This window comes from Anarrhichthys ocellatus, unplaced genomic scaffold, assembly GCF_004355925.1.
Source record: "Anarrhichthys ocellatus isolate YVR2014 unplaced genomic scaffold, GSC_Weel_1.0 scaffold4, whole genome shotgun sequence".
NCBI lineage: Eukaryota > Metazoa > Chordata > Actinopteri > Perciformes > Anarhichadidae > Anarrhichthys > Anarrhichthys ocellatus.
This window is the reverse complement of record NW_022280034.1, coordinates 5,415,152-5,440,371: the sequence shown is the minus strand read 5'-3', so window position 1 is coordinate 5,440,371 and position 25,220 is coordinate 5,415,152. Positions and strand designations below refer to the sequence as shown.

The window sequence follows — 25,220 nt, the reverse complement described above, 5'->3', positions numbered from 1 at the left end:
TCTGCCCAGATTAAATAGTTCAATTTGTCTCCAACATGTCCCGGGAGACCAGGTTGGATTTCTTCTCTGTCTTTCTCTGTCTCTCTGTCCCAGCCAGGTAAAGTGAAGAATCGGCTTCAGGTGGTTTGGAGGAGATCTTATCTTCTGTTAACAGTGGAATGACACCATAATGGAGCAGCAGGGGTGCAATTACCTTTTAGCCCTCCTCCTCCTCCACCTTCACCTCAGCCTTCACTGACAAATTAAGATTAATGGCAGAGATAAGTAAGGAACTTGCCTGCCTGCCTTCCAATATCGCACAGTCAGGTTAAGCGTGAAAGTACCTAACGAGTACAGCGAGGTACAGCTCATCCCTTGGTGTTATTCTACCCGTTCCCCTTAACTCCTCACGTACCCTTGTTTCATTTTCATTTGACATATACACAATCATACCAGCACAATGTGCAGTGAAATAGAGGGCGGCCTTCTCCATTAAAATAGATTCAATAAAACATGACATACAAAAGAGCACATTTTGAAACACAATTTGAGTCTTTAAAGGTGCAATATGTAAGATGTAGCCACACGATCTAAACAAATAGGGGTCAGCATTTCCCCTCTACTGCTGGGTCCATACAATCTAAATTTACAGTCATCAGTTAAATAAAAAAAATTAAATAAATTGTCAAATACTAACTAACAGCAGGTCAACAATAAGCAAAATTCAACCATATTGCTGAAATTCTTAGAGCCGGTCAAAATAACACTGCTATTTTATAATCTTGACGTGTGCCGTTGGCCAATATTGTGTTTGCACTGTCACTAACAGGGGACCGTACCTTCCGCGTGTGTTTTGATGGTTTCTTTATTGTATTAATTCCACCGTGGCATAAATGAGAAATCCTATCGCCGAAGGCCCGTCTCCCCGGCGAAGTGGTCTCCTGGTGGTGGCGAGGACGAAAGGGGATTACAAGTCGTTTCTGCCACTTTGGATTTAATCCAATAAAAAACATCCTTTTTTTTAGTAGATAGCTCGCCAACACACACGTCAACACTGTAACCTCTTCAAATGCAGTCGATAAAGTTAGTTAATGGTTTAAACTAAAATTCTAACCATATCTTACACATTGCAACTTTAAGTGTGTAAGGAGCGCAAAAACATTGAGAAGTCACTAAAAACTAGAAACAGTCTTGAGAAGAAATATGTCTTATATTGAATATATCCAACCCATAACAAAGTAGGCAATAGACAGTATAGAGCAGTGAGTGTATAGTGTGTTAAATGTGTGATGTACTTTATCGCAGCTGTTGCTAAATCGGGACCGTAAATGTTCAATACCTAATAGGACAATGCAACTGGCACACCTTGAGAGACACACACCCATCTTACTGGCACTGTGTCGAGAGAAGGTCACTCAGTAGTGATAAGGACATCAAATAACTAGCTTTGGGCTATGATTGGAGTTTTCAGGTTGATAGGCTCCGGTGTATATACTCTGAGGAATGTTTCTATTGTCTTGTCACCTGCGTACTCTGCTTTATTTAGTTTATTTATAAGACTTTATCTATGTATTTGTAGGTGAGGGGCCTTTCAAGGTGTTTGTGAAAGTGTTAGTACAAGTGTTAAAGACACTACCCCCGCCAAACACACATACTGTATACACTTACACCTATACCTCTTAATTCTCAAAGGTTGAAGACCAGAAGAGCAGACCCCTTCCCCCAACCCGCTATGTGCCCCACCAGAGTAGACTCTACATGGCTGAATGTGTCCCCCCCCCCCCCCGCCCTGCAGCTGGAGGTGTCTGTTTCACAGGCCTCTGTAATGCGGGACCTAGGAGGATAAGGTTTCACAGGTACAAAAGTTTCCGCTTTAATCCTATCACACAGAGTGCATGGTCAGGGCTCAGGGCTTCTGCATAATCCCAGGTTTATCCATTCTGGTGAGCCGAGAGACAGAGAGGATATGCAGAGAGGAAGAGATTACGGCCCATCTCTGATTTTATTCAATCAATGTTTGCACAGCAAACGGTGAGAGGGATCTCTCACTAGCAATTCAGCTATTCCACACTTCAGTGCACACGGGAGAAGATCGGTAATAGATATAGTTAAATATCTCCTCCAGCAGCTGTTAAACAGGTTGACATTCAGAATTGAGGACATACATCAATTTAAAATGCCTTCATTCTATGAGGAGCATTTTATTTCTTATCATGGCTAAAGAGGAATAGCTGAAGATACTTACTGCCTATATGTGACAATTATTGACCTTAAGTAAAGTCAAGTTTTAGTAATTTGTTCTATTTTGTTCTGTCAGATTGGGTCAATGATGACTTTCAAAGGGTGAAGAATAAAATAAGAGGGTCTCTAATGGCTAACAGTTCTGTGCTTTGTTGTGAAGAGCTTATCAATTTCACAGCAGGCGATTTTGCACTGAAACAGGCTTTGACGTGGCCTCCTCTGGAGAATACATCCCGCCCCGGCTTCACACTGACTCCCGGTCACATGCAGCTGAAGGGTTACATCAGGCTGCAACATAAATATTTTGGCAAGAGTAATACGTTGACAGGTGGGAAAATAAATGTTAACTCAATCGCTTTAACTCAATCTCCTAAAAAAACAGATGTGTTAGACTAATTAATAAAACTAGACTTTGAATAAGCAGATGGTTCTCCTAACCTGAAAAAAAAAAACATTTGCACCTCAGAAGGCATGCTGGATTTTCAACTCTGCCTGAAATGCTTTTGATTCATTGTAGAAAGCACGCATCCTCAGAAATTTAATACATATTCACACTGAGGACCACAAAGCAGATTGCTGCATCCTTCCACAGGTCCCTTGAAGTGTGAGACTTGAAGGAAGAGTGGTTCTTTTGAAGGCAGGTAGAAGGCGTTGCGGGGCTGAGAGGTGCTGGAAAGGGCATGTCCAAACAGACTTTAGGCCCTGAGTGATGGGACACGGGAAACGGTAAGAGGACACTTCGCCCCTGCTCGCATGTCAACACAGTCATGTGAATCACAGCTGTGAGAGCGTCTGAAGATGCAGGAGACAATAGATGCCGACTCTCAGCAAGATCTATCTCAGCTTCTACAGATTCAGCAAGCTTTGTCTGCATTGCTTGTTTTTTCTGTAGTTGTTTTTTTTTCTTTTGAAATGACTGGAGTTTAAAGGGCTCAAGTTAAGCACTGCTTCTATCATGAGGCATGAATTAATGAAGGTAAGTAAAGTAGTCAATTCATTCCATAAATTCAGAGGGTATACTCGCCCAGGAGACAGGCTACTTCTGCAGTTTCCAGGAGATACAAGTATGTGGGAAGATTGTAGATCAACTAATTATTTGGTTAAAAATATATCCACATATTAAGTCAGCTCAGCTGCCGTAACACTTGAATACTGTGTGTTGTGATTGAGAGTGAATGAAGCCAGCTAAAGGTAATGGATAAATGGTTGAAAATGTTAGCTAGCTAAAGGTAAAAAGTTGCAATAATTACCAAACAATACAGTCAACTAAAAAGTAATTAGTAAAATCAATGATCAATTGACGGCTTTAACCTAATGAATGAACCGTTGAAGTAAGCACATGTCAGTCAAAATAGTTAAAGCTAAAAGTAGCTCATGGACAAATGGTTGAAAAAGATAGCAAGCAACACTGACGGTTCAATTGTATGATAACATTGTTGTCACTGTATCCACTTTTGTATATTTAATAGTGTAAAAATAACATCCAATTTGACAAGTTGACAAATTTCAAACAACACAGGTGGTGTTGTGAAGAGATGCTTGAGTTCATCTGACAGGACAGTGGGGTTACATCTAAAAACGTTGGGAACCACTGGTCTGACCCAAGTCTTGAGTTTTCCAGTCATGGAAATGATCCAAGAATGTGAGTCCTGTGCAGTGCTCCCTATTCTTCTTTCTTTACTTAGACCCTTTGACAGAAACGACCCATGATTAAAAAAAAGACAAACAAAAGAAAATCCGCTCAATCATTTTATTGTACTCGTGTTTCGAGGGGTTGACTTGACATTTGGTAGGAGACGTCTTTTTACATTTATGTCTCCTCAGAGATAGAGGGCAGCAAAGATCAAGTAATCCCCATTATGCCTTCTCACACTTCACTCCTCAACCTCTCTCACCCGTATTTATTTTTAACCTTTAATCTTCCCTAAAAATTGGACTCATTTATTAACTACAAATGGTTTGCACTTGTTTCATTCTTTCAGTAAACCTGGAACATTAATTGACAAAAATACAAATAGAAGTTGGCTGTAATGTTTTTGAAAAAATCTTCCTCTAATCAGAATAGAATAGGGGGTTTACTGCAAAGTAAGTTATTCAATTATAAGGAATTTGCCTTGGTGTTTGGTGCATGCAATAAACAATAAAAATAATATATAATACACATATTAAGGAAATAAAAATACAAATACAAAAGAAGGGGAACAACCTCATCTTAATTGTTTATTTACATTCACTTATTTCATTAAAACTGTTGTTTCAGTTACATAACACACACACACACACACACACACACACACATTTTATTATTTGGTTTATGTTGATTTCTGTTTGTACTTCTCTATTAAAGCAAGTTATTCCAGAAAGTTATGATGAGCAATTTATCTATGTCACTGAAAACCTACTCCATTGCAGGCCACTAATACATCATGATCTCCTTGGGTGCGTCCTCTGTAGGCCTCTGCTGTTCCCGCCTATGTGTGTAGGCTGCGTGGTCATACAAGTAGATCAACGCAATAGCGAAAAGAGAGAGCCCTGTGTAAAGGAGGACCAGGTAGTATCCTAGCTTCATCTCTGAAGTTTTGTTCCTCATGTCTGCTATTGTATTGCTGGTGAAGGTCTGTACCAAATTCTCTGCCATGCTGGTCATGGTGACGTTCACCGCAAATAAAATGAGGACCACAACGGACAAACATGCTGCAGGAAAAAGAGAGAAAACTGAAATGACAACCAGCACTTAAAAATCTTCATTGGTGCAATGCCAAATATATGCTGATTTGTTTCTGGCAATTCCACTTCTATCACTCCCAGATGCTCAGTGCTCTAACGTTTATCTCACTTACCGCTGAGCGAGCTGCAGACGTAGATGCCGATCGGCCCCATGTAGGTCTCATAAGGGTTGCTGACACTGTTGTAGAGGGAGATAAGGATGCTGCAGCCGGAAAACAGCAGACAAAGGGCCAACAGGCACAAAACCAAACCGTGCAGCACGACATTGGTAACTCCTGTTCCTACCAACTGAGGAATCACTACACACACACACACACACACACACACACACACACACACACACACAGTATAAAAATATTATGGTTATATAGGAGTTTACATGAATTATACGACAGACTGTGTGAGCAGGCTTTGCTTTCAAGACTATTTGAAGATGTTATCCAATTGTTACAATAATGTAAATTCTGGAAATGACGTGCTGTATTTTTGTATAGTCACAGTAATTAAGGGTCAGCTCACCCAAAATAAAAAAAACACCACATTTACTCGTTTACCCACCGTTTGTGATATTGCGATACTTGCGAGAGTAGAAATAGTACGTATACACAACGATTGAAGGTGTGTTCTTTTGATTATCCAGAGTAACAGCATATAGATATATACATTAACTGAATTGTTTATGATAAAATGAACAAATCATACACCATACATTTTGGTTAGTTTATCTTCAAAATGAACAGGGACTACAATTCAAGTGTAAACCCAATAAATGCAACAACAAATTAGTCAACACAGGAATAGAATTACAGTATAGCATATTAACACACGGCTCCATTGTCATTAATACCCAATCCAGCTATTTGAGACAGTATCGGCCCTATATCGGTGTTGGTGCTGCCCTACTGCAAAGACATACTGCTGTTGGTATGATTTCAATTTAAGTGTTGTTGTTTGTCGACAGGAATCTCAGAGACGGGGAAAACCAGGGAAATAAAACCCAAAACTATCAACATGGCTATAGATTCTCGAGGTATATAAGAGAGAAAATATCTACCTTCAAAATTGTTCTGACCTCCAAACAAGGGGCAAAAGAATCTGTTCACATTCCCAACAAAAACGTTCAACGTGACCACAGCAGATCCATTGGTGAAGTTACTTCCACTTGTTGTGCACTCCATGGTCGTCCTAGCCCATGTTGTTGACATGCAGTACCCCATCACCCCAACAGAACAGGCAGTAACCAGCGCACTGCCCATGAAATGCAGAATCTTCTTAAGGGATGGCATTATCGCTGTATTCCAGTTGCGCTAGTTAAATGTAAATCCCAGCGTCTCTTCTCTAAAGCTCAGATGAAGCCTCAGAAGCAGATTAGGACCCTCTGATCCTCTAAAGATTCTGTGTATGACTTACCTTCCTGGGTGGAGTGGACTGCTGGTCATAAAATCTCTAGATTATGGTATTGACCTTTGGTTTGAAAGGAAAACACAGAGCTGGTTGTCATGGTAGGACACCAGTATAATAACTGTGTCTTGTCTGTTTCCTGAATGTACTTAGAGGGTTGTGAAATACTTTCTGAGGGGACAGTGGATACAAAATTAAAACTGAACAAAGCAGCTTCAGGACATGTAAAAGACGCTCTTTAAGGAGACACACTTAGTTCCAGTTGTTCAGTATCTACACATGAACCTGCCGTGTACTTTGAGGGAACCACGTTCACAGTCCCTGATTAAAAGTCTTAAGTCTTGAAATTGTAGGGTCATAAAACTTAATGCGGATTAATTATTTACCTGTCTGACTAAAAAAATTGTTACTGGAAGAGGGGTGAGCATCCGATCACATGTATGCTTCATCAATGATGCACTGAAGCTGTGACGACAAGAGACGTGAGAATAATTGGCTCATTGAGGCAATAATATCATAAATAAAGAGATTAAAATACAGAGGAAACTGACCTCTGACCTCTATAATCATGTCATTTTACACTGTAAGCCACCTGGTTGGTGCCATTGATTTATGGCACAACATTTAAAAAGAGAACACTCTTTGTGAGTGTCTAAAGCTTCAGGACTTCCTGGTTCATGGTCATCATAGAGAACCTCTTTATGCGTTTGCAGAATATTTCTACCATTCCCCTTACATCTGAGTGTAATTACAATTTTTAAATTCATCAAAAGGTATTAAATTGTCTCATACATGTTTGTAATACAGATTTAGATGTCCTTACTTATCAAACTCATTTGGTTGAAATTACATCTTCCCCAAAATCCTACAGAAAATGTATAAAATGTATATATTAAACACGACACATGTATACCTACATACATTATGTACATTACATTCCAATTAACTATGTAAGTCTTATATAAAACTCATTATAATGCACTCGGCAACTCATTCAAATCATAAATATCAGTGTGTTTTATTTCAACAGGAATTAAATGAAAAAAAAAAGCTTCAAGCCCACAACGAAGCACACATGTTGTAGTAAAATAAGCGGCCAGACTGTGGCTCCCTTTCCTCGCCCAACCGGTGGAGGAGGACCCGTGTGCTCGCTGACAGCCAGTTGTGTTATGTTGGAGTAAACACAAACTCCTCCTCCCCGGTGACAGGCGGCAACACTGAAGCGTCGCCTCGCCTTTTCCAACACAATTTGCGCTCAGGACTTATTCTCGGTGCCATCAAGGTGAGTGATACGATTACTTTGTGTCGTCAAGCCGTCTTTTGCGTCTCATTCGGCGGGCACCTTTTCCTGTCGTTTTTTCAGTCACACAAAACGCCGTGTTACCTGTCCGTTACGCACAGCAGCGCGCGGTTGATTTTTCACACGAGCCGTCCATTTCAGGTGCGCGTTCAGCTTTATAATGTGGCAGTGAATGCATTCCTACGAACCGGCGGTGTTTATGATGTGATTACATACTGGGAGCTCTCTGTTTGACACCCTGCAGCGACTTCAGTCAAACCGGTGTGTCAATGTGGGTTAATGGAACACGCGTTTGGAGTTGGTGACCTCAAGTCATGGTCTTTTTCTTTCCTCTTGTGTATGTTCTTGTGCATTGTCTTTTGGATTCTTCGCAATGAAGATGAACAATCTTGTTTTTGAGGAATCTTGTGGGTCTATGTGGGCTGCAGTTGAGCCAGTTTCAACACGTCGGTGATCAGAGGCTATTGGTACTTCATATCATGCTATTCAAGTCATGGATGGATCTGCTAAGACTTGTAGGAGGACTCTTCAAGGTTTTTGAGTTATGTCTTTAAATGTTGACTTTTTGTAGGCTAAATGTGGAGTTGGCTGCACAGATTTTAATTTCCAAGTGGTTTGTGACTCAATAGTCATTGGACACGCAGGATATTAATCTCCAAGGGGAAGGTCTCTCCCCTGGGGAGGTCAGAGGTCACGGTCAGCAACACATCAGCATCCTTGGAGCAGATTGTAACAGGGTTAAAGAGAAGGGGACATGAACCGAGTCTGACATTTGTCTTATCAGACCATGGAAATGAAAAGTTAAATGAACCAAGACACCATCAAGATTGTGCTCCACTGACCATTAACAAGAGAACTTTGGGACTTTGATATATTCCTGAAAAGACTTTCGTCATAATGAAATGATATTTTTACATACTTTTATCATGTTTTTAGCATTTGGTGCTTATAGGACCTGTATGGACAGATTTGCTGTAACTGTATTTTGGGCCATAACATGACAGCATGGCTGGACAATAAGCTGAGTTCATCAATGTCAGAGAGACGCTGCTAAATTACTTCTAATAAATCTTGTAGTCTATCTGACAGGGACAGGTACTGCAGACCGAGCAAGGCTGCCTCTGGGATCAACGGAAGAGAAAAAGATGGCAAATTTGAACGTGGGAAGTTTAACTGTTGTCCCTCGTGACGATAAGAAATGTCTCTCTCAAACAAGGGGTTGCGAGATCAGCCCCTCGCCGTCCATGTCGATGAACTGCGTCACAGGTTTCTGTGACTTCCAGTTTTTGCTCGACAATGATCAATTCTGCTGCTTTCCGTCAATAAGGCAACATTCTCAGAGACACCTGACTTCCATGTCATCAAAAACTCAAACCAAACATGTCGAACATGCCCAAGTGAGCACAGGCCGCCCTCTTAAATCACACGGAGGTTTTATTCAGTAGAACCAGCCACCAGACTTTAGCTGACAATCAACTACAGACCTTTTCACTGCCTCTGTTGCTAGGGCAACAGCTTTGGTCCAAGTTTACTTCATGTCAGCTATTGATAAACATAAACCCATTGAGAAAGTTTACGTTGTCGAGTTTAAAAAGGTCTATATTTACACATTTTTTAAAGAGAGATGCATCATTAAACTAGTGATTTAGTTTCATATTCATGCCATTCACCTTGATTTTAACTGTCTTTATGGACAAACACAAACGGGCTGTGAGATTTCAGTGTGCATACCATTTCAATTATACAGTATAGGCCTCGGGAAGAATGGTAATTGTTGTGGCAGAAGCTAATGAGGATGCATTGAAATAAACAAATAGTCAAGCCGAGACAAATGAGACTGTGTAAAGACGCAGGAAGGAATAACATTAAACTGCCGAGTGCTGTCGGCAGATTGATTCGGCTTTCATCTCCTTACAATTCATATTTGACTCCAGTTAAATTCTACTCTCTTTGTGGGCTTTCAGGAGTCAGAATATCAAATGCGTATCATGTGCAGTGATGTATTTCCCTGGGACGAGGTAGGTTCTGTGCACTGTGTCTAGGTCTCAAAATGAAATGGTGCGAAAACTCAACAGGATTGTAATTGCAGTAGCTATTTTCAACCTGCATTTATTTGCCGTTTAACACAATGCCAAGATGTTCTCCTCTATTTTTCAGCTATATATATATAGAGCTGTAAGAAGGCCTATTGTAATGCTTGTGAAGTCCATGTTATTTGAACGTGGGTGCACTCTGCGAAAACGAACAGATGTGGTGATTAATGAAATCCACAGCGAGTTGGAGAGGAGTGAGTTGCGCATATACCTGGGGTTTCTAACAGCTTGCTGGGTATCAACCTCAAATTGCCAGCCCCGGAGTAAATCCCGCAGCTCGCCCACCCTCTATCTACGCGCCACCTCTCTTTAAGTCTTGGAAACACTCCGATTCTAACTTGGAGGTGCACTTTCCTCCTCAAATAGGCAGAGAAGGAGCTAATTGGTATAAAGTCACGACAATTAGGGATGAGCCCGGTCTGACCCAGAACGTGTCAGATATTTGCCGGCAGAAATGGTTTCAGCGCCTCGCAGAGGGGCTTATGATTTATGCATTAAGTAGTAGTCATACGATTGTACTTTTAATACAAACAGCATCTGCATCCAACCTGTTATTTTTCTGCCTGTCTTAGTAGAAGCTTGTTGGAGCACATTGAGCTGCAGCATGTTGCAATCGTGGGCTTGTTTGTGCTTGCGGCTAGTTCTACAGAATGCAAACCCTGCAGTCATCCTTTCGTATTTGGCATCATGCTTAAATTATTTAGTAATGATAAAACATACCCATGCAGAGTGAGGAGAATTTAACCCACACTTAACCAGGCGAAGCAAAGTAATGATTAATGGGAGGGGATGTTGGGGCCGGTTGAAAAGCTTGTGAGAGATGCGACGTTGTAGTTTACCAGAAACAATGAACTATGATTGGAAACGGTGCCAGAATAGCAACAGTGACGGAAAAACCAAGGAAAGCAGAACCGGAGCATGTGTGTGGGGTATTGCTTCCTGTTTGGTGGATAGGATCCGGAAAGCCCCACAGCCTCACGGAGAGCTGGGACCTCACTGACACTAAGAAGGTGTGTCTCTGTCGGAGGAGGCCCTATTAAACACTTTGTCTTTCTATGGCTGTTCAAACAGCTACCTGCAGCCCACGCACATCTGATCTGTGGCCGGCACTGCTGCTGCTGGCTGCTGGGGAAGACAGAGTGAGACACCGCTTAGGCTTTGTGATTGATACATGTACAAACTCAAGCTGTGCGTATTTGTTTTTGTTTACCATCGGCTGCGTTTAAAACTCGGCTGGGCCACTGCAGCACTGAAACAGCTGCACTGAGATCAAGGTTTCTCCCTTTTCCGATGCGTCAGAACTCACCCACCATCTGGTCAAAGGAGGCATTGTAAGTTGCTCTGAGATAACAGTGAGGCCGAGCACATGAGACCCAAAAGAGAGATCATCTTTTGAGGAGGTGCTAAATTAAACCCATCTGTCTTCCCAAAAATAGTGCAACAAACCATTCAAAACCGTTCTGTACTGACGAGGAGTCAGCTAGAGCTGCAACAATTAGTCCATTAATTGATTAGTCGATTAAAAGAACTGTAATCTTAAACTATTTTGATGATTGATTAAAATCACTTTTCAAAATAAAAGGCCAAACATTTGATGACTCCAGGTCTAATGTGAGGATTTGCTCTGACAGAACAACACATTTGACTGCAGTATTTGAATTGGAAACGGAGTATTTTCTGTTGTACTCATTGTTCGACACTGTGGTAAAATTAAATCCAGAGGATGGCGAGGAAAGGAAATGCTTGTGACCATGTTATGGCCTCAGCGTGGCCCTGGATTGTGAACAGATCGATCAGAGAGAGATTTCCATCTCCACCTCTTTCACCAGAGGCCCAAAGAGGGGAAAGTGTCCAGTATTTTGCAAATGCAGAACCAGAGGAAAGTCAGGACAATTAAACACAACTAAGGGCAACAGACATATGTCTTAAGCATCTTGTAAACCCTCAGATTTATCGTAGGACCCCTCAGGGGGATCCTGAACCCCAGGTTGAGAACCACTAGGTCAAGCCCTTCTGGTTTGAATAAGAGAATATGGCCCAGGGAAGTACTGCATGATGTCACTCCACCACAGCTGCCCAGTAGTAATGTGGGTGTATTCTCGCCTCCAGGCAACACATAGTTTCTCTATTGTATTCTGTCAGTTGCTACATGAGTGAATTATAAAGTACACCACAAAGCTCTTAAAAGACGCGCTTTGGGAGATTGAGCTGGTGACCTTGCAGTTGTTTTAGGAGTCTCCGAAGGGAAGAAAAACATTGTTGAAAACATTTAAGATGTATGTTTTTGTCTGCTTGTAGAAATGGCAAAAAAAAAAAAAAGGCAGCAGCCTGCCAAAAGATTGTTGTAATCACACAGTCACATAATCCCTTAACATCAGCTGCTGGTGGGGGGGGCAGCACATTGACAGATGTGATTTTAACTTGATAACTCTTATTCAATTGAGCTCAGACTTTCTTTTTTTTTTTTTTTTTTTTTAAATGTTTTCAGGCCACAATATGGCAACCTAATTTGGTGACCTGCTCAGGGAAAGCAGGGTGGAGCCCAGAAGAGATTAAGTCCCTGCGCTATGTGGCCTGATTTCAACTGAACTGAAAGCAAACATCTCCAGCTCTCGCTCAAAACATATCTCAGTCCACTTTACTTTATCTGAATGAACAACTTGGAAAAACAAATATTAGGTTTTCTGTGGAAAACAAAGGGCGTCCCACAGGCTGAGAACATGCTTACTATCAGCCAGGAAGAACAGAATATTCAGCTATTGTGGATTTTCCTTGAAGGCAGTTTGTTTGATCCTGAATTTGAGACGCAGTCATCTTATATGCACATAAGAAGTCCCACCCACACATTCTTAGATAGCTTGATGTTTATGATAGTGTCTCTGGGGTTAAAAGATGATGCAAACAGTGTGAAGCTGAGGCTTTCTGTTGTACATGTGTTCATGCATGGAATCGCTGATGTATCTTAATAGTCTTTTTGTTTATTTTGTTGTTTAATGTCCCTCTAAAATGTCCCCCTCAAACATTATAGAACTTCAGTGTTGTTGCTCAGACGCAAACACACTGAAGTGTCTTTCAATTGTTTCCAGAAGCAGCAGGCGTATGTGGCTGTGTCTCACATGGCGATGGTGAATAAAGAGGCATTATCTCCCCTCATTTCTGAAGCACCATAAACTATAAAGCTCAGCTGGGGATGCATCAAGGCCCCACCCAGTCTTGTGACTTATGTTATCAGTCTCTGCATGTAATGTCAGAGGTTTCTTTTGTGCAATATATCAGCACATGCAATCATTTTTCTCTTGCACCTCCATAAGATGCTACGACGAGCAGCTGCAGCTTTGGCTCGTGTTTTTGCTGAAACGTCGGTGTCGGGTCACTGTTCTTTTCTCAATCAAGTACAGTTGGATTGTAACATATTTTGGGGGATGTTTTAGAGTTTACAGGCTCTTAAGGAACTGGCATCCGATCATACATGAGATAAAACAAAAAGAGGGTGTGACTAGATGAGACAGTGAAATAATGGTTTGGCTGTATCACTACAGAGTTTGTTGACATGGAGGAGTACAGTGCCTAATGAATAATGGATGCTTACTAAAGCAGCCCATTTCGTATTCATTCTTTCAAGGCTGCACAGGAGTTGTGTGTGTGATCATCATGTCAGCCCTTCAATATTTTCATTGTTTTCGGTAACGTGACGCAGCTTGAAGGCACTGGAGTAACTCCAATAAACACACGAGCACAATGGGCTTATTCAAAAACGACGGCTTATTTTATGTGATCGTTGTGTCAAATAGATTCAGAGCAACAGTTTTAACCCACCGCACAGAGAAGAGTAGTCAGTTCTAACTCCTATTTTATTCATTCAAAGTCTCATCTGCTCCGAGGTTCCTTCTCAACATCAGTATTCCCAAGGCTTGTAATAATTAAAAGTGTGCTGATCGCATCGCAAAGGCCTGCAGTAACGGGGACAAGCATTAATTTAATGTTTGAGTTATCACTTTTTGTGTTGAGCTGAAAAGGATGTGTCGTGGCGAGCGAGTTAAGATCTATTTAAATGTCTTATAGCACCTTTTAACTTCTGACTCTTTGGTGGAGCTCCATAGTGTTGAGGCCTTTTTTTGACTGTGATGAATGTGTCCTAAATGAGTGTAGTTAGATGCGGCGGTGAGTCGGGGGTTAGCTGACACGCCCTGCATGCTGATAGGCTTGTATGGCTCAGGCCAGCACCAGAGAAAGCGTTAATATATAGGTTAATTATCGGAGCTGTCCTGGGTGATATAAATGACCAAGGTTAAAAGCAGCCGGGGTCATGCAGCATGTTGGAATGAAATGAGGGCATGGACCTTGAACATGCCTCATCTTATTGAATTCCTGTCGGTGTTTAAGGATGTAGATTCAGCTGCTTCTGTGTGGCGAAAGAGAGATGATATGGTTTAAGATAAAACAAAACAAAAACACCAAGAGACGGAAGGACATGACTGCAAGCCCACAGTGATGCAAGCCGTGTCAACTATTACATAGTAGTTATTTAGCTTCCTCAGATTTCTGATAGGCAGCTGATTAAAAATAATTAATATGATGAAGAAAAATATTGGATAGTAGAGCTCAGCAGATCCGAGCCAAGTCTGGTTTTGATATGAGAGAGAAATCTGATGATGATAATAGCCCCAATATTAGTTTTTAATAGCCACATTAGCTTTAGGGATGTTTGTTTGTTGTCAGTTACCCAATTCTAATGTTGACAATGTCACATCTTTACGCATGAAGACTTTAATTGGCTGGCATTACGCATTCAGTTTGTAGAGGGTAGCTTTTTACATCTGCTGTAATGACACTGTCTGATTAATAGTGAGTTACATTTTTATAAAACTGATCAAAGATCCTCCAGATGTCAACTCTCCAATGAAATCCTCATATCTCATAACTGAAAAGTGCTTCGCATTTGATTAACGTCGTTATGCTTTCCAAAAAATTACACGGCCGCTTCTGCCTTGTTTATAGTGTTGTCACGTAAGATGTTTTCCATCAGAAAATACATCACCCATAGTTAGCACTAATCATTTTGAGTAGATAATAAGCCTGGTCCTCTTGGGGAGATTCAATTGACTCATCCAATGTAAGAAAACAAATGCCACACTATGACTTTGTCACACTGACCGTCAGTTCTGTAGATGTAATCTATTAGTTCTGTTTGGTGTTACTTATGTGGAAAAAAGTCCACTCCACATATATGCTTTCTTTCTTTGTTTACAAAACTAGAAAACTAAGCGATGCTGTATGCTGCTAATCGTTGCAGCATTTGGTCATACAATATGTTCTCCCACTGGGAAAGCACGCTGTTGACAATCACACTCATCCAAACCCTGCCAAAGCCTTTTTCTGTGCTCAGCCAGAGACGATGCCAGATCCACACCATTCACTTACAATGATGGGATATGTGTTTATCATGATTAGCGCCTGCTTTGATGCCAGCACAGATTCAACCACGAGGAGCTGTTTGGTGTTTTTACAGAAGTGAGGAATAGTAATTGGATGACAATGCCATATATGTAGGGCTTGTTTTCAGCTTTCATTAGCCCCCCAAGAAAGTGTTAATCGAGTGTTAAAATGTGAAATTTGTGTGTAGTTTTATAATTTTCGTGTTTCTTAGAGGGTCCATAATCATCAGCTCATATGCATTGTCCTTGTCATTGGCTTGTGGTAAGCGAGACATTGCTTACTGTAAATGATGGTGGTCCGTAACCTCATGGTCATCAGTGTTTTCGTGCAGCAGTAAAAACAGCAACTTTTGGCTCCTTGGGCACATTAGGTTTTGTGGAAAATCAGAAATCGAAAAACGTTTTTTGGGGAAATGTTTTGTCAATTATTGGATTAGTTGCTTTGTTTATAAAAAGCTGGACATGAACTGAAAATGCCCGGTTCCTCAGAGTGTAAGGAGTTGTCTTCAGGTACCTTGTTTATTCTGACCAACAAAAAGATATTCAGTTTACAGTGATGGAGAAGCTAGATCATGCACGTTTGTCATTTTTGTTCAGGAAATAAATGACTCAAATGATTAACATTATTAAAATAGTTGCCATCGATTGACTTATCAACTAAGAGAGTACTCGGCTGTAGTTGAGTTTTTCACATTAGAAATCACTAAACAATGAAACAATGAGGCTTGTGGAGTTTTATGAGCTGTTGATGTGACGTTTCTTGGGGTTATAGTGTATCACACTAAAGCTCACATCGACAGTAGTATTATTACCCAAGAAAGCTCCATGGCTAGTTGTCATCTGCAGTCGTGCCTAATATTTTTAGGCATTTCGATTCCAAAGCCTCAAACTTTGATGTTGAGCTGTTAATACGCTCTTTCATTAATGCACCACAAGTGTTGGAGATACAGTGCTAGCTACACATGGTGCTGATAATTGAGCAATGTGTGCTAGCAGCCTAGTTCCTCCCATATCCGCCCACTCATCCTCTGGGCCTCCCTGTTTCATCGCACCTTGTCAGACAGTTGTGTGTTGGCTAAGATGGAGCAGGGATCACAGGCGGCAATCGACGAACCCTGAGTGTTTTCTCTGCTGCTCCTAGAGAACCAAGACATGGAGACAAATGAGGTTAGAGATCACGGTAATCAGAAAAATGATTTGTCCCAAGGCTGAATATCACACAGTGCTTCTCTTTGTAGGCCCACGCTGGACGGTGGGTGGCTCTTCACACAAACGTCCATTTTACTGCTGGTGAACTACGAATTGTTCGAACCCTCTTCCTCCCCGCTTTCGCTCTTTCCGCATCTGGAGCTTAAACAGAAAACAAATATACATTACGGGATATGTATTTTTTAAAACTGAGTCTGAGTCCCCTGTGGGCTTCCTCCATGTGCTGTGTCTTTGCACAATGACTAAGTTGTTATCCTACTAGTAATTACACTTTAGAAAACAACCACACGGTATGGCCTCATTGGTGTATCTGTGTTTATTTATTTATTTATTTATAAAACACACCGCTTCCCGCTCTGCTGTCTTTGTGGTGTAAGGAACGTGTTCAAAGTGCGTTTATTATAATTTATTCACCATTACCTGCTTATACTACTGTATCAGTTGAATGGCATTGCCGCACAGAATGAGGTTTCCCAAAGTGTGTGGCGGGGATTGTACATTATGGAGTTTGTCTGTAATTAGTTCCACATTTCCTTGTTTACCTTTTGCAAGTGCAATCTTACTTGGCTGTACATATTTCAGACTTTTATCAAAACTGGCAGGCAGCAGAGTGCGACACATGAGAGACCCTCTGTTTGCTGCGGAGAGGGGCTCAACATGGAGACAGGAAAGGATTTGATCATCAGATCCATCCTCCCCGGAGAGGGAAAAAGCCTCGCTCTCTGAAGACACTCCCTCATTTGCAGTCTTTTATGACTTGTGTTAGATGTAAAGGCAGGCAGCAGGACTCCCGGCTTTGTTGGAAGCCCAGCATGCTGGGATTTATTCCCCAAACAGGGATCTGTTTCGTATTGCAGTGTTTAGTTGCTGTGTTTGATTTGATTTGAGAGAAATGTTAAGTCTGTTGTGCAGTATTTTAAACCAAATCCGACACATGGACACAGCTCTGAGCCTTCTGTGATGCCTGTTCAACTTACCTGAACTACAACAGGAAATGAGTAAAAGGCTCTGCTTTCAATTCATTACTGTACTATCACATCCAGCAGCTGGGCCCCAGCAAGTTAGCCGCTTAGTTAGCCAGAGAGATGCCTTCAGTCTCCTGGTAAAAACTAATTAGTGCAGACTAGTTTGAGTCCATTTTCATTATTTTCAGCTCGAGTTGCAAACTGCTTCTCATGTGTGGCTGCACCAGCGAGCAGTCGGTCCTTCAACGCTGTGCACCTTTGTCCTGAAAACAGCCAGAACTCCCGCGGCTCTGCGTGATTGTTTTCATTAGTCTGCCGGCGGTAGCTTGATACTACCAGTCATTTTCCACAAGCTCCAAAAATATGAGGCAGAGGATTGTTTTTATAGCGTCCCCACCATGTTGTTACTATCATATCAGTGTGGGGTCTGATATAAAACCTACATGCTCCAGGGCACACATTTCACCCTGCATTCCTGTGACTGTAATTGGTTATTGTCAAAATACATAAGGAGTGGGGGCTGGGTGTGAGCTGTGGAGGGGAAGTGAAGGGAAAGAGGGGGAGTTGGGGGTGGGTGTGGTTTTTTTATTTTTTATTTTTTTAACTACAAGCACAACTGGGGAAGATGAAGCACAGGGAGCTGTGGTTGCTGGTGCCAAAATGCATCCCCCTCCATGATGAAGAGGAATTTTTAACACATCTTTCATTTGCCTGCATTTAATTAGGCTTCCTTCAGATCCTGCTGGGGTGACGGTGGCACTCGCTGCTTCTGGGATCTCCTCTCTTAAAGCACACGGTGGTTGCCAGACATGGCATGGGTGTGTGCCAGTATTTGGATTATGAACCAATCTGTTTGGGTGTATTTTTGGGAGGAATGATGTATGTTTTTATGTGCAAAATTGACCCTTAAATAAAATCATAACACAGAATATTGTATTGCTGAAGTAATGAGTTAATTGAAAGAAGCTTAGCCGTGGTTTAAGGTTTAGGTGGGTTTACACCTTTTGTTGTCGGGGTCAAAGTCACATGATAAACCCCACTGTTCCTTCCTCAGAAGCTGCGGTTTAAACTTTACCTGTGGTTTAGTCTGAACCTGGTTGCTGTGTCCTGTAGTGAGGTTCAGCTTAAACCTTCAACTTAAGGTCATAAAGTTTGGTTTAAGGACAGTTTCATACAGCTCCGATCATTTTATTAACTTCTAGACTTTTGAATCTTTTATTATGTTTGTTTTGAAGGCAACACTTTAATCAAGTGTCAACAACCAGTTGGAAATCAATGCACAGCCACAAGTCCAGTGCCTGCAGGGGGGGCGTGTGGTCAGTGTGCCAGTAATGTTTAAGTCACAGAAATAAATAATCCTACATGTATTGTAGACAACCGCAGTTTTAATGTCCGCTAATATTGTTTCTTTTAAACATTATTGATACAGCAGTAGATGTAGCAAATGTGCTAGCATATAATCATTGACATACTTTAATTAATGGTTGTCGGCTCTCACAAGTGCAAGCAGACTATGAATAGTAAAACGTGTTTGGTCAAGGGAAGGTTTTCAGTCAGGAGATAACTCGGAAGCGACACCGTTTCTCACTTAATGCGATCCAATCGTGGAACCGAATTCAGCATCCAATGATAAATCCACATTATTTTGCTTTGTTCTTTCAGCTCTTTTTTTTTTTTTTTTATCTTGCTGCCTCGCAGACAGACCTGGAATTCTCCAAAAGTGATCCACTGCATTACAATGTTGCACATTTGTATGTGTGTGTATGTTCCTGGTTAATATGTAGCAGCTTAGCATTTCATTGTGTGGGCCCTCGTAGCTGGTAATCTTCTAAAAAAACATATCTTTCTAAAAACACACTGGCCGTCATTAGAGAATGCTACTCGCTCACCGTCCAGGTCTGGCGCAAAACCTGCTGATTTGACAGTTTTCAGTTAGAAATCAGCAAAAAGAGAAGTCCTTTGCATTGAATAATAATGTTATATTTCATTTCTAGTGCAGGACTTTTGATATTATAATGATGAATCAGAGAAAGGCATCTTTGACAGCCTATTTCAGTGCCATAGGATTGGCACAGTATCACTGAAGGTCCCCGTCTATATGTTTATCATTACAATCTGTCTACTTTGCTTCATAGATACAGCCAATTAAATAAGGTGTTCAAATTGTGAGTTTGGAACAGTAGTTGGGTTGATTAGCAGGTGTACGCTCTGCTTTTGACCTTTGGATGAGCACCAGATTTGAAATGATTTTCTGTCACTAGCTCCAGTGTATGATGCCCTGAGAAGAAAAGCCTCTCCTGTTTTCAAGAACAATAGAATTCAAAACTCTCATTTCAGGCTGAAATGGCTGAAGCCCTTGCTTGCAGATTTGCTGTCTAGTTAATGAGGCTAACTTTAGTACTTCCTACTAGTGCTAAACGCTTGACCTTAGAGGTAACACCAGGTTTGGTTTATACTGTATAAAATCTTGTGAGCAAATAGATTCATGATGTTGTTTACTCTAATGAGAAGCAGTGATTCAACTCAATAAGGGCGTGATGAGATTGTTGACTTTGAAATGGCAGTCGATAGCAGCGCCTGTAGCACTGCGGTTTGTAATGGTTCATGCCTCGTCACCAAGATGCGTCTAATTAAGTTCAGTAGAGCCAGACGCATTAACCACTGTAATTGCTTTTTAATTTTTCCCTTTAACTGATTCCCTCTAATATGTCTGGTATTAAATTACTACTGAGGTGTCTAGAATAAATTTTTTTTTTTTTTTACATGAAGAATAACGGGCTTGTTTACTCGCTAAAACCATCGTTACAATGAAGAATGTTTATTCTTTATTAAAACGTGAGATTTCGTTAATCCATGGGGACATTTCAGTGATCAGTTTCTCTCCTTTTTGAAAGGGTTATGTCGGACTAGATTGTCAAAAAAGAGCTGGAGTGAATTCCAACAGCCTCTCTCTGAGGCACGTCAGCTGATTGGCAGCTACTCTGATGACATTTGTCTTTGTGGAGCAAGGACAGGTCACACTGGCTGATGTGTATTTCTCTCTCTCCTCTCTCCTCTCCTCTCCTCTCCTCTCCTCTCTCCTCCCCTCCACCCCCTCAGTCTTCAGATGTTCCTGTCTTCACTTCTTGTTTACAGCAACTCCCACTGATCCCCTCTCTCTACTTTGTCTTTCCTTTGAGTTTCTTCCTTTGAAATATCGATGACACGTTGTATTGTGAATAAAGGAATGCTAAGGAAACCCGAGATATTAGAATATATTTTTCTTTAATGTCATGAAATGACTGTTAATGCCTGAAATAATACTACTCCCTACTGCTCAGATTTCTCTTTGAAGCCACAAGAAAGGAACATTGGTACTGTTTCTTTCAGAATAAGGTAATACTGCAATTTTTTATAAATCACTGTATTGGAGTTCCTTAAAATTAGCTGTGACAGCAGGAGTCAATCATGCCATTTAGCATATTTCTGAGCTTTGGCTTGAAGTTGCAGCGTAATAAATCGGGATGTTATAAATGACACTGATACCAATACAACTCTAGTCTGCTTTATATGTGATTTGAAGGTCTAAGACTCAATATAAAGTGTACTAATAAATTATGCATCAACATTACAACGGCGCTCACATCATCTGTAATGGATAAGATGCCATCACAAGATGTTAAGATGCCTAGACAGACACTTGGGTCTCATTTGTTTATCACAGTAAAGTGTGGCTCGTAACTCTGACTTATCCTGCAAAAAGATATATTGTGTTAAAGTTGAGTCTGTTCTTTTTCTACGAGGCCATGTTGTAATAAAACATCTTTGCAACCTAGAAGCTAAATTTATCCATTTTACCCAGTTTTACAACATCTAACTTAATTAATGGGCTAATTTAAATTGTTAGTCGTAATCTGACAAATCCAGTCTGATTCTGGGGGACCTTTGGCCTCTATATGGGCTGCCAGGGCTGCCGCTTGTCTAATCACTCCTGACCCTATTAGAAATGAGTCCTCCTTTGTTACTGTGCGGTACTGTCAGTTCTGGGGGAACAAAAAGTGCCATTGTCTTTCATTGCTGCGGTGCTGGGATAGAAGTAATCTGTAGCTGTAGAGCTGCCTCAGGATTGCCATAATCCAGATTCAGTATTAATGACAGTCTAATCCGCACATTTCTGACCCTCTGGAGAGGCTGACATGGCATCTCTGTTGTTAGTTGCTTGTGTAATGTCACTGATTATAAAACTGAAGGGGGCTGCTCACAGTTTATGTCATGAGGGATGCAATATCCTGTTCAGATTTTGTCTGCTGTGTACGCCAAGATGCTGCACTTGTCTGATACCAGAACAGACAATGCAGCTCTGTCATGTTGCTGGACTTGTCAGATATATTCACGGATTCATTTTGAATTCAACCAGCTTTCCTGACCGCAAATTGTTTTTTTGTGCATTAGTTTTCCCTCTGAGATCAGTGTGGCTGACGAACACAATAATTGCATGCCTGTGTTCAGCGCACCATAGGACCATGGGGGGCGTGTTTACTCACCCATGCGCGACATGCAGCGAGGGCAATGACATGAATGGCAAAATGGTGAACCTCTACTGCGCGCACTCAGAAGGGGCTGATTTGCTCTTTGTTCGATACAAAGTGATGCAGTGGTAGACGAGTAGATGTGTGTGTGAAATCCATCACACAGCTGCTAGCTTGGCACAATGATCAGTAACACCCCCCCTCTCCACCCGAACCCCTCCTCCTACACCTTCTTATCTCCACTCCTCAGAGCTCTGCATGTTGGCCTTTTGTTTACAGCTCTTTCGAATGATCCACACCAGTAATCCCCATGACAGGTAGCATGACTCTCTGACAAGCCCCCAACCTTTCATCCCTTTGGTGATGGCCAAGGCGGATACTAGCTGGACTAGAGCTAGCACTGAGACTGTGTTCTCGCTAAGTCGGCTGTAAAAAAAAAAAACGCTTTCGACAATTGTGTTTTCAAGTTAATTTCATTAAGATTAAGATCTCCTTCTACATTTAACCACGAAAACGACAGGAAATTACTAAATCTTCCATCTCCTCTTTTACTCAACAAATACCAAAAATGTTGTTGTAACTGTGGTAGTCAAGCTTCCTTTTTTCATTCTTTATGCAGCTACTTCAAACTTTCATGTGTGTACAATTTGCCCTTCTATCACAGTATACTTGCCATACAGGCCCCGATCTTGTTTTCCCATCATCACTAAAGCCCCAGGCCAGCTTTTTCAGATTTGTCCGGTCTTTAAAAATAAAAAAAAAAACAAGTTTTTTGAAAGGCTTGTGCTTGGCTGTAAAAAGTTGGTACTTATTGTGGATTGACTGCTAAAACGGAGAGGAAAAAGATGTGTCTCGAGCTGAATTGGTGAGAGCTTGGCCCACAGAAATGTGGATATTTAAAAGATAAAGGGTTAGAGAATATCACTTGAGCTGAGCACAGGGATATTTACTGTAACTCTAGTCTGATTTACAGACAAGGGTAAGAAGGGCATTGATGTATCGGATCAATGGAGGCTAACAACAAAATCACTTAGACCCCAGTTTATATCATCGCGATGAAGTGTGATGTGGTAAATATTGTGAAATGTCATTAAAGGACACTGTGGTTCACTGGATGTACAGTATTTGACAGTTCTGGGTATGTTTATTACAACAGAGGACAGCATTTAATTTCCTTCACAGGAAAACCAGTCTTACATGATGATTGAAGCCTTGCAGCCTTCTCAATAATCTATTTGTCTCTAAAAGCCTGATACTGCACCAGAAACAGAGGCACACATTTAACGATACATTATAAATATTGTGCATCATCCAGACATATAAATCAATGACCTGGAAGCAAATCTCACCTGTCAATGTTTCCTGAACTCATTTATCAGTTTCATGGGCTGAATTTATCACCACAGTATCACAGCAAAGCCTTTTCAAAATGTAACATTATCTCGAATCAGCAGTCTTGGAGTTGTATGTGAAGAAAATCAATGGTGTCACAGCTTGAGTGGGACTTGCCATCCATCAGACTGTTGGGCTGACTGGAGCGGCGACTGTAGATGATATGCTGAATGGCCAATTTCCTGTTACCTTTAATAGATAGAGCAGGGCATCCCCTGCAGCTCACCAAATTGTGATTTCCTTCTTGGTCGCTGTAACTGAAATAGATAAAAGTAACACACCTGGGCATTTGCATCTGTAATCGGAGCCCCCTGGATCATTTGTGATCCAAGAAGAAATCCTGTTTTTCGTATTGTTTGAAGTGTAGCACTGAAGATGCCGTCTCAATTCTCTCGGGCCTGTTCGTGAAATGCACAGCATGTCTGCGGCAAGAGATGTAATTCCATTGTAACGTTCTTTTTTAGAAATATCGAAATTGTGGTCAACGCATCTGCCATCAGCCCTGCAAATATGATCCTTTTGCCCCCCAGGCTATAGCCAGTGGCCTTCAGCATGTTTCACGTTACATGTCAGCAGAGCATTTACAGAGTATTTACATGACTACTTCCTGGAAGGAGGGTCTGGTGGGGGGGGGGGTTGCAAGTTCCACTCTGTCTGATGACTAGATTACTGTATTTACTCGAGCGCACGGCCCTGCCTGTAGATCAGCTGGAGTGATGCCTTTGAAGAAAAAGATACAAAGAGTTTTGAGAACTTTATTTCAGCTGTGTTTGGTTGCTGCTCCTGAGTGCAGTGGATGTTGCCATGTAAATGATCCATATCCTGTTGATTTAAGTTTACAGGGCGTTCTTCCTATGAGCTCCTACTTCCTGTCGCAGGCATACTTTCTTCAGGACAGTATGGGGGTGTCCAGCTGTAGTAGTGAGATCACAGTTCACTTGACTTTTGTGATACGTCAGTGATTTGCCCCACTAAGGAACTAAGAAAAGTTGTCTCTCCATATTTCATCCATCTAACGTTTTGCGTCTGTGTAATAGCTTCTGATTTTTTTTTTTTTTTTTTTTTTTTTTTTTTTTTTTTTACCACGAAGCCATTGGTCAGCTGTGGTCTGCTATTTTTCAATATTTATTATAGAATGAGTCATTTTAGCCAACTAATAGTTGGCTCATGAGTGTAAGACACACCCATAATAAATGTTCTAGGTCATAGCTCACAAATGTCCAGTTTTAGTGTTCTGTTTCCTCTATAATCTGGCTTAATATGCCACACAACGGAGCCGACGTTGAGCAAACGGTGACATCGGTGTTAGTTTAGTTTTCACACTGGACAGAAAGAAGACACATGCAAAGCTGTTCCAAGTTTGGCTCAAACTCTTTCCCTCTCCTGTAAGTCTCTGTAGTCTTTCTTTTTTTTATGTGAGTGGGGGGTTGAGTCGGTCCCTTTGCTCTCTATCTCTGCCCTCTCTCTTTCTAGTTCTCACAGTCCAGCTAATTTGATACCTACAGTGTTTGTCTGTAAACCACAGTTCGCACACAGGATATGATCTAAACTGTGTCTCTTCCTGCTTGTGGAGAGAGAGTCTTCTGACTCAGCTTCATACAATCACACAGATGTGAAGCAGAGAGAAAGAGGTCCTCTGACCAGTAGCCAAAGATGTTAGATTTACAGACAGGAGGCCCATTGGGATTGAGGTTACCTACAGCAAGAGAGTATCTTCCATAGCCAAGCTTAAAACAATTTGTATCCATTTATTTATAGATATGTGTGTGTGTGTGTATATATATGTATGTATGTATGTATGTATATATATATGTGTATGTATGTGTATATATATGTGTGTGTATGTGTATATATATGTGTGTATATATGTGTGTGTATGTATGTGTGTATGTATATATGTATGTATGTGTGTATGTATATATGTATATGTATATATGTATGTATATATATGTATATATGTATGTATATAT

The 25,220-nt window shown here is 41.1% G+C and overlaps 2 protein-coding genes across 3 annotated transcripts in view; one reads left to right on the top strand and one right to left on the bottom strand.

The window, feature by feature from the left end:
• Positions 1 to 3,956: 3,956 nt before the first annotated feature.
• Positions 3,957 to 6,352, bottom strand: clrn3 (clarin 3). The gene is made up of 3 exons (XM_031844070.1): positions 6,002 to 6,352; positions 5,061 to 5,246; positions 3,957 to 4,914 (listed from the first exon to the last, which is right to left on the bottom strand). Exons 1-3 carry the CDS (start codon positions 6,231 to 6,233, stop codon positions 4,637 to 4,639), a joined length of 696 nt encoding a protein of 231 aa, XP_031699930.1. The 5' UTR covers positions 6,234 to 6,352; the 3' UTR covers positions 3,957 to 4,636.
• A 1,181-nt stretch (positions 6,353 to 7,533) lies between these two features.
• LOC116381044 (receptor-type tyrosine-protein phosphatase epsilon-like) overlaps positions 7,534 to 25,220 on the top strand; it is a 52,158-nt gene continuing 34,471 nt past the window's right edge. For both annotated transcript variants that reach the window (XM_031842855.1, XM_031842854.1), the window contains exon 1: positions 7,534 to 7,630. The gene's annotated coding sequence lies outside the window, so the exon portion shown is untranslated. The remainder of the gene's footprint in view (positions 7,631 to 25,220) is intronic.

What these genes read in the sequence shown, in the direction of transcription:
- clrn3 (XM_031844070.1), bottom strand. Translation starts at nt 6,233, where the DNA reads ATGCCATCCCTTAAGAAGATTCTGCATTTCATGGGCAGTGCGCTGGTT. An exon ending in AGGTCAGAACAATTTTGAAG is followed by an intron (nt 5,247 to 6,001) that starts GTAGATATTTTC and finishes GTGTGTGTGTAG; the next exon opens with TGATTCCTCAGTTGGTAGGA. An exon ending in CGTCTGCAGCTCGCTCAGCG is followed by an intron (nt 4,915 to 5,060) that starts GTAAGTGAGATA and finishes TTTTTCCTGCAG; the next exon opens with CATGTTTGTCCGTTGTGGTC.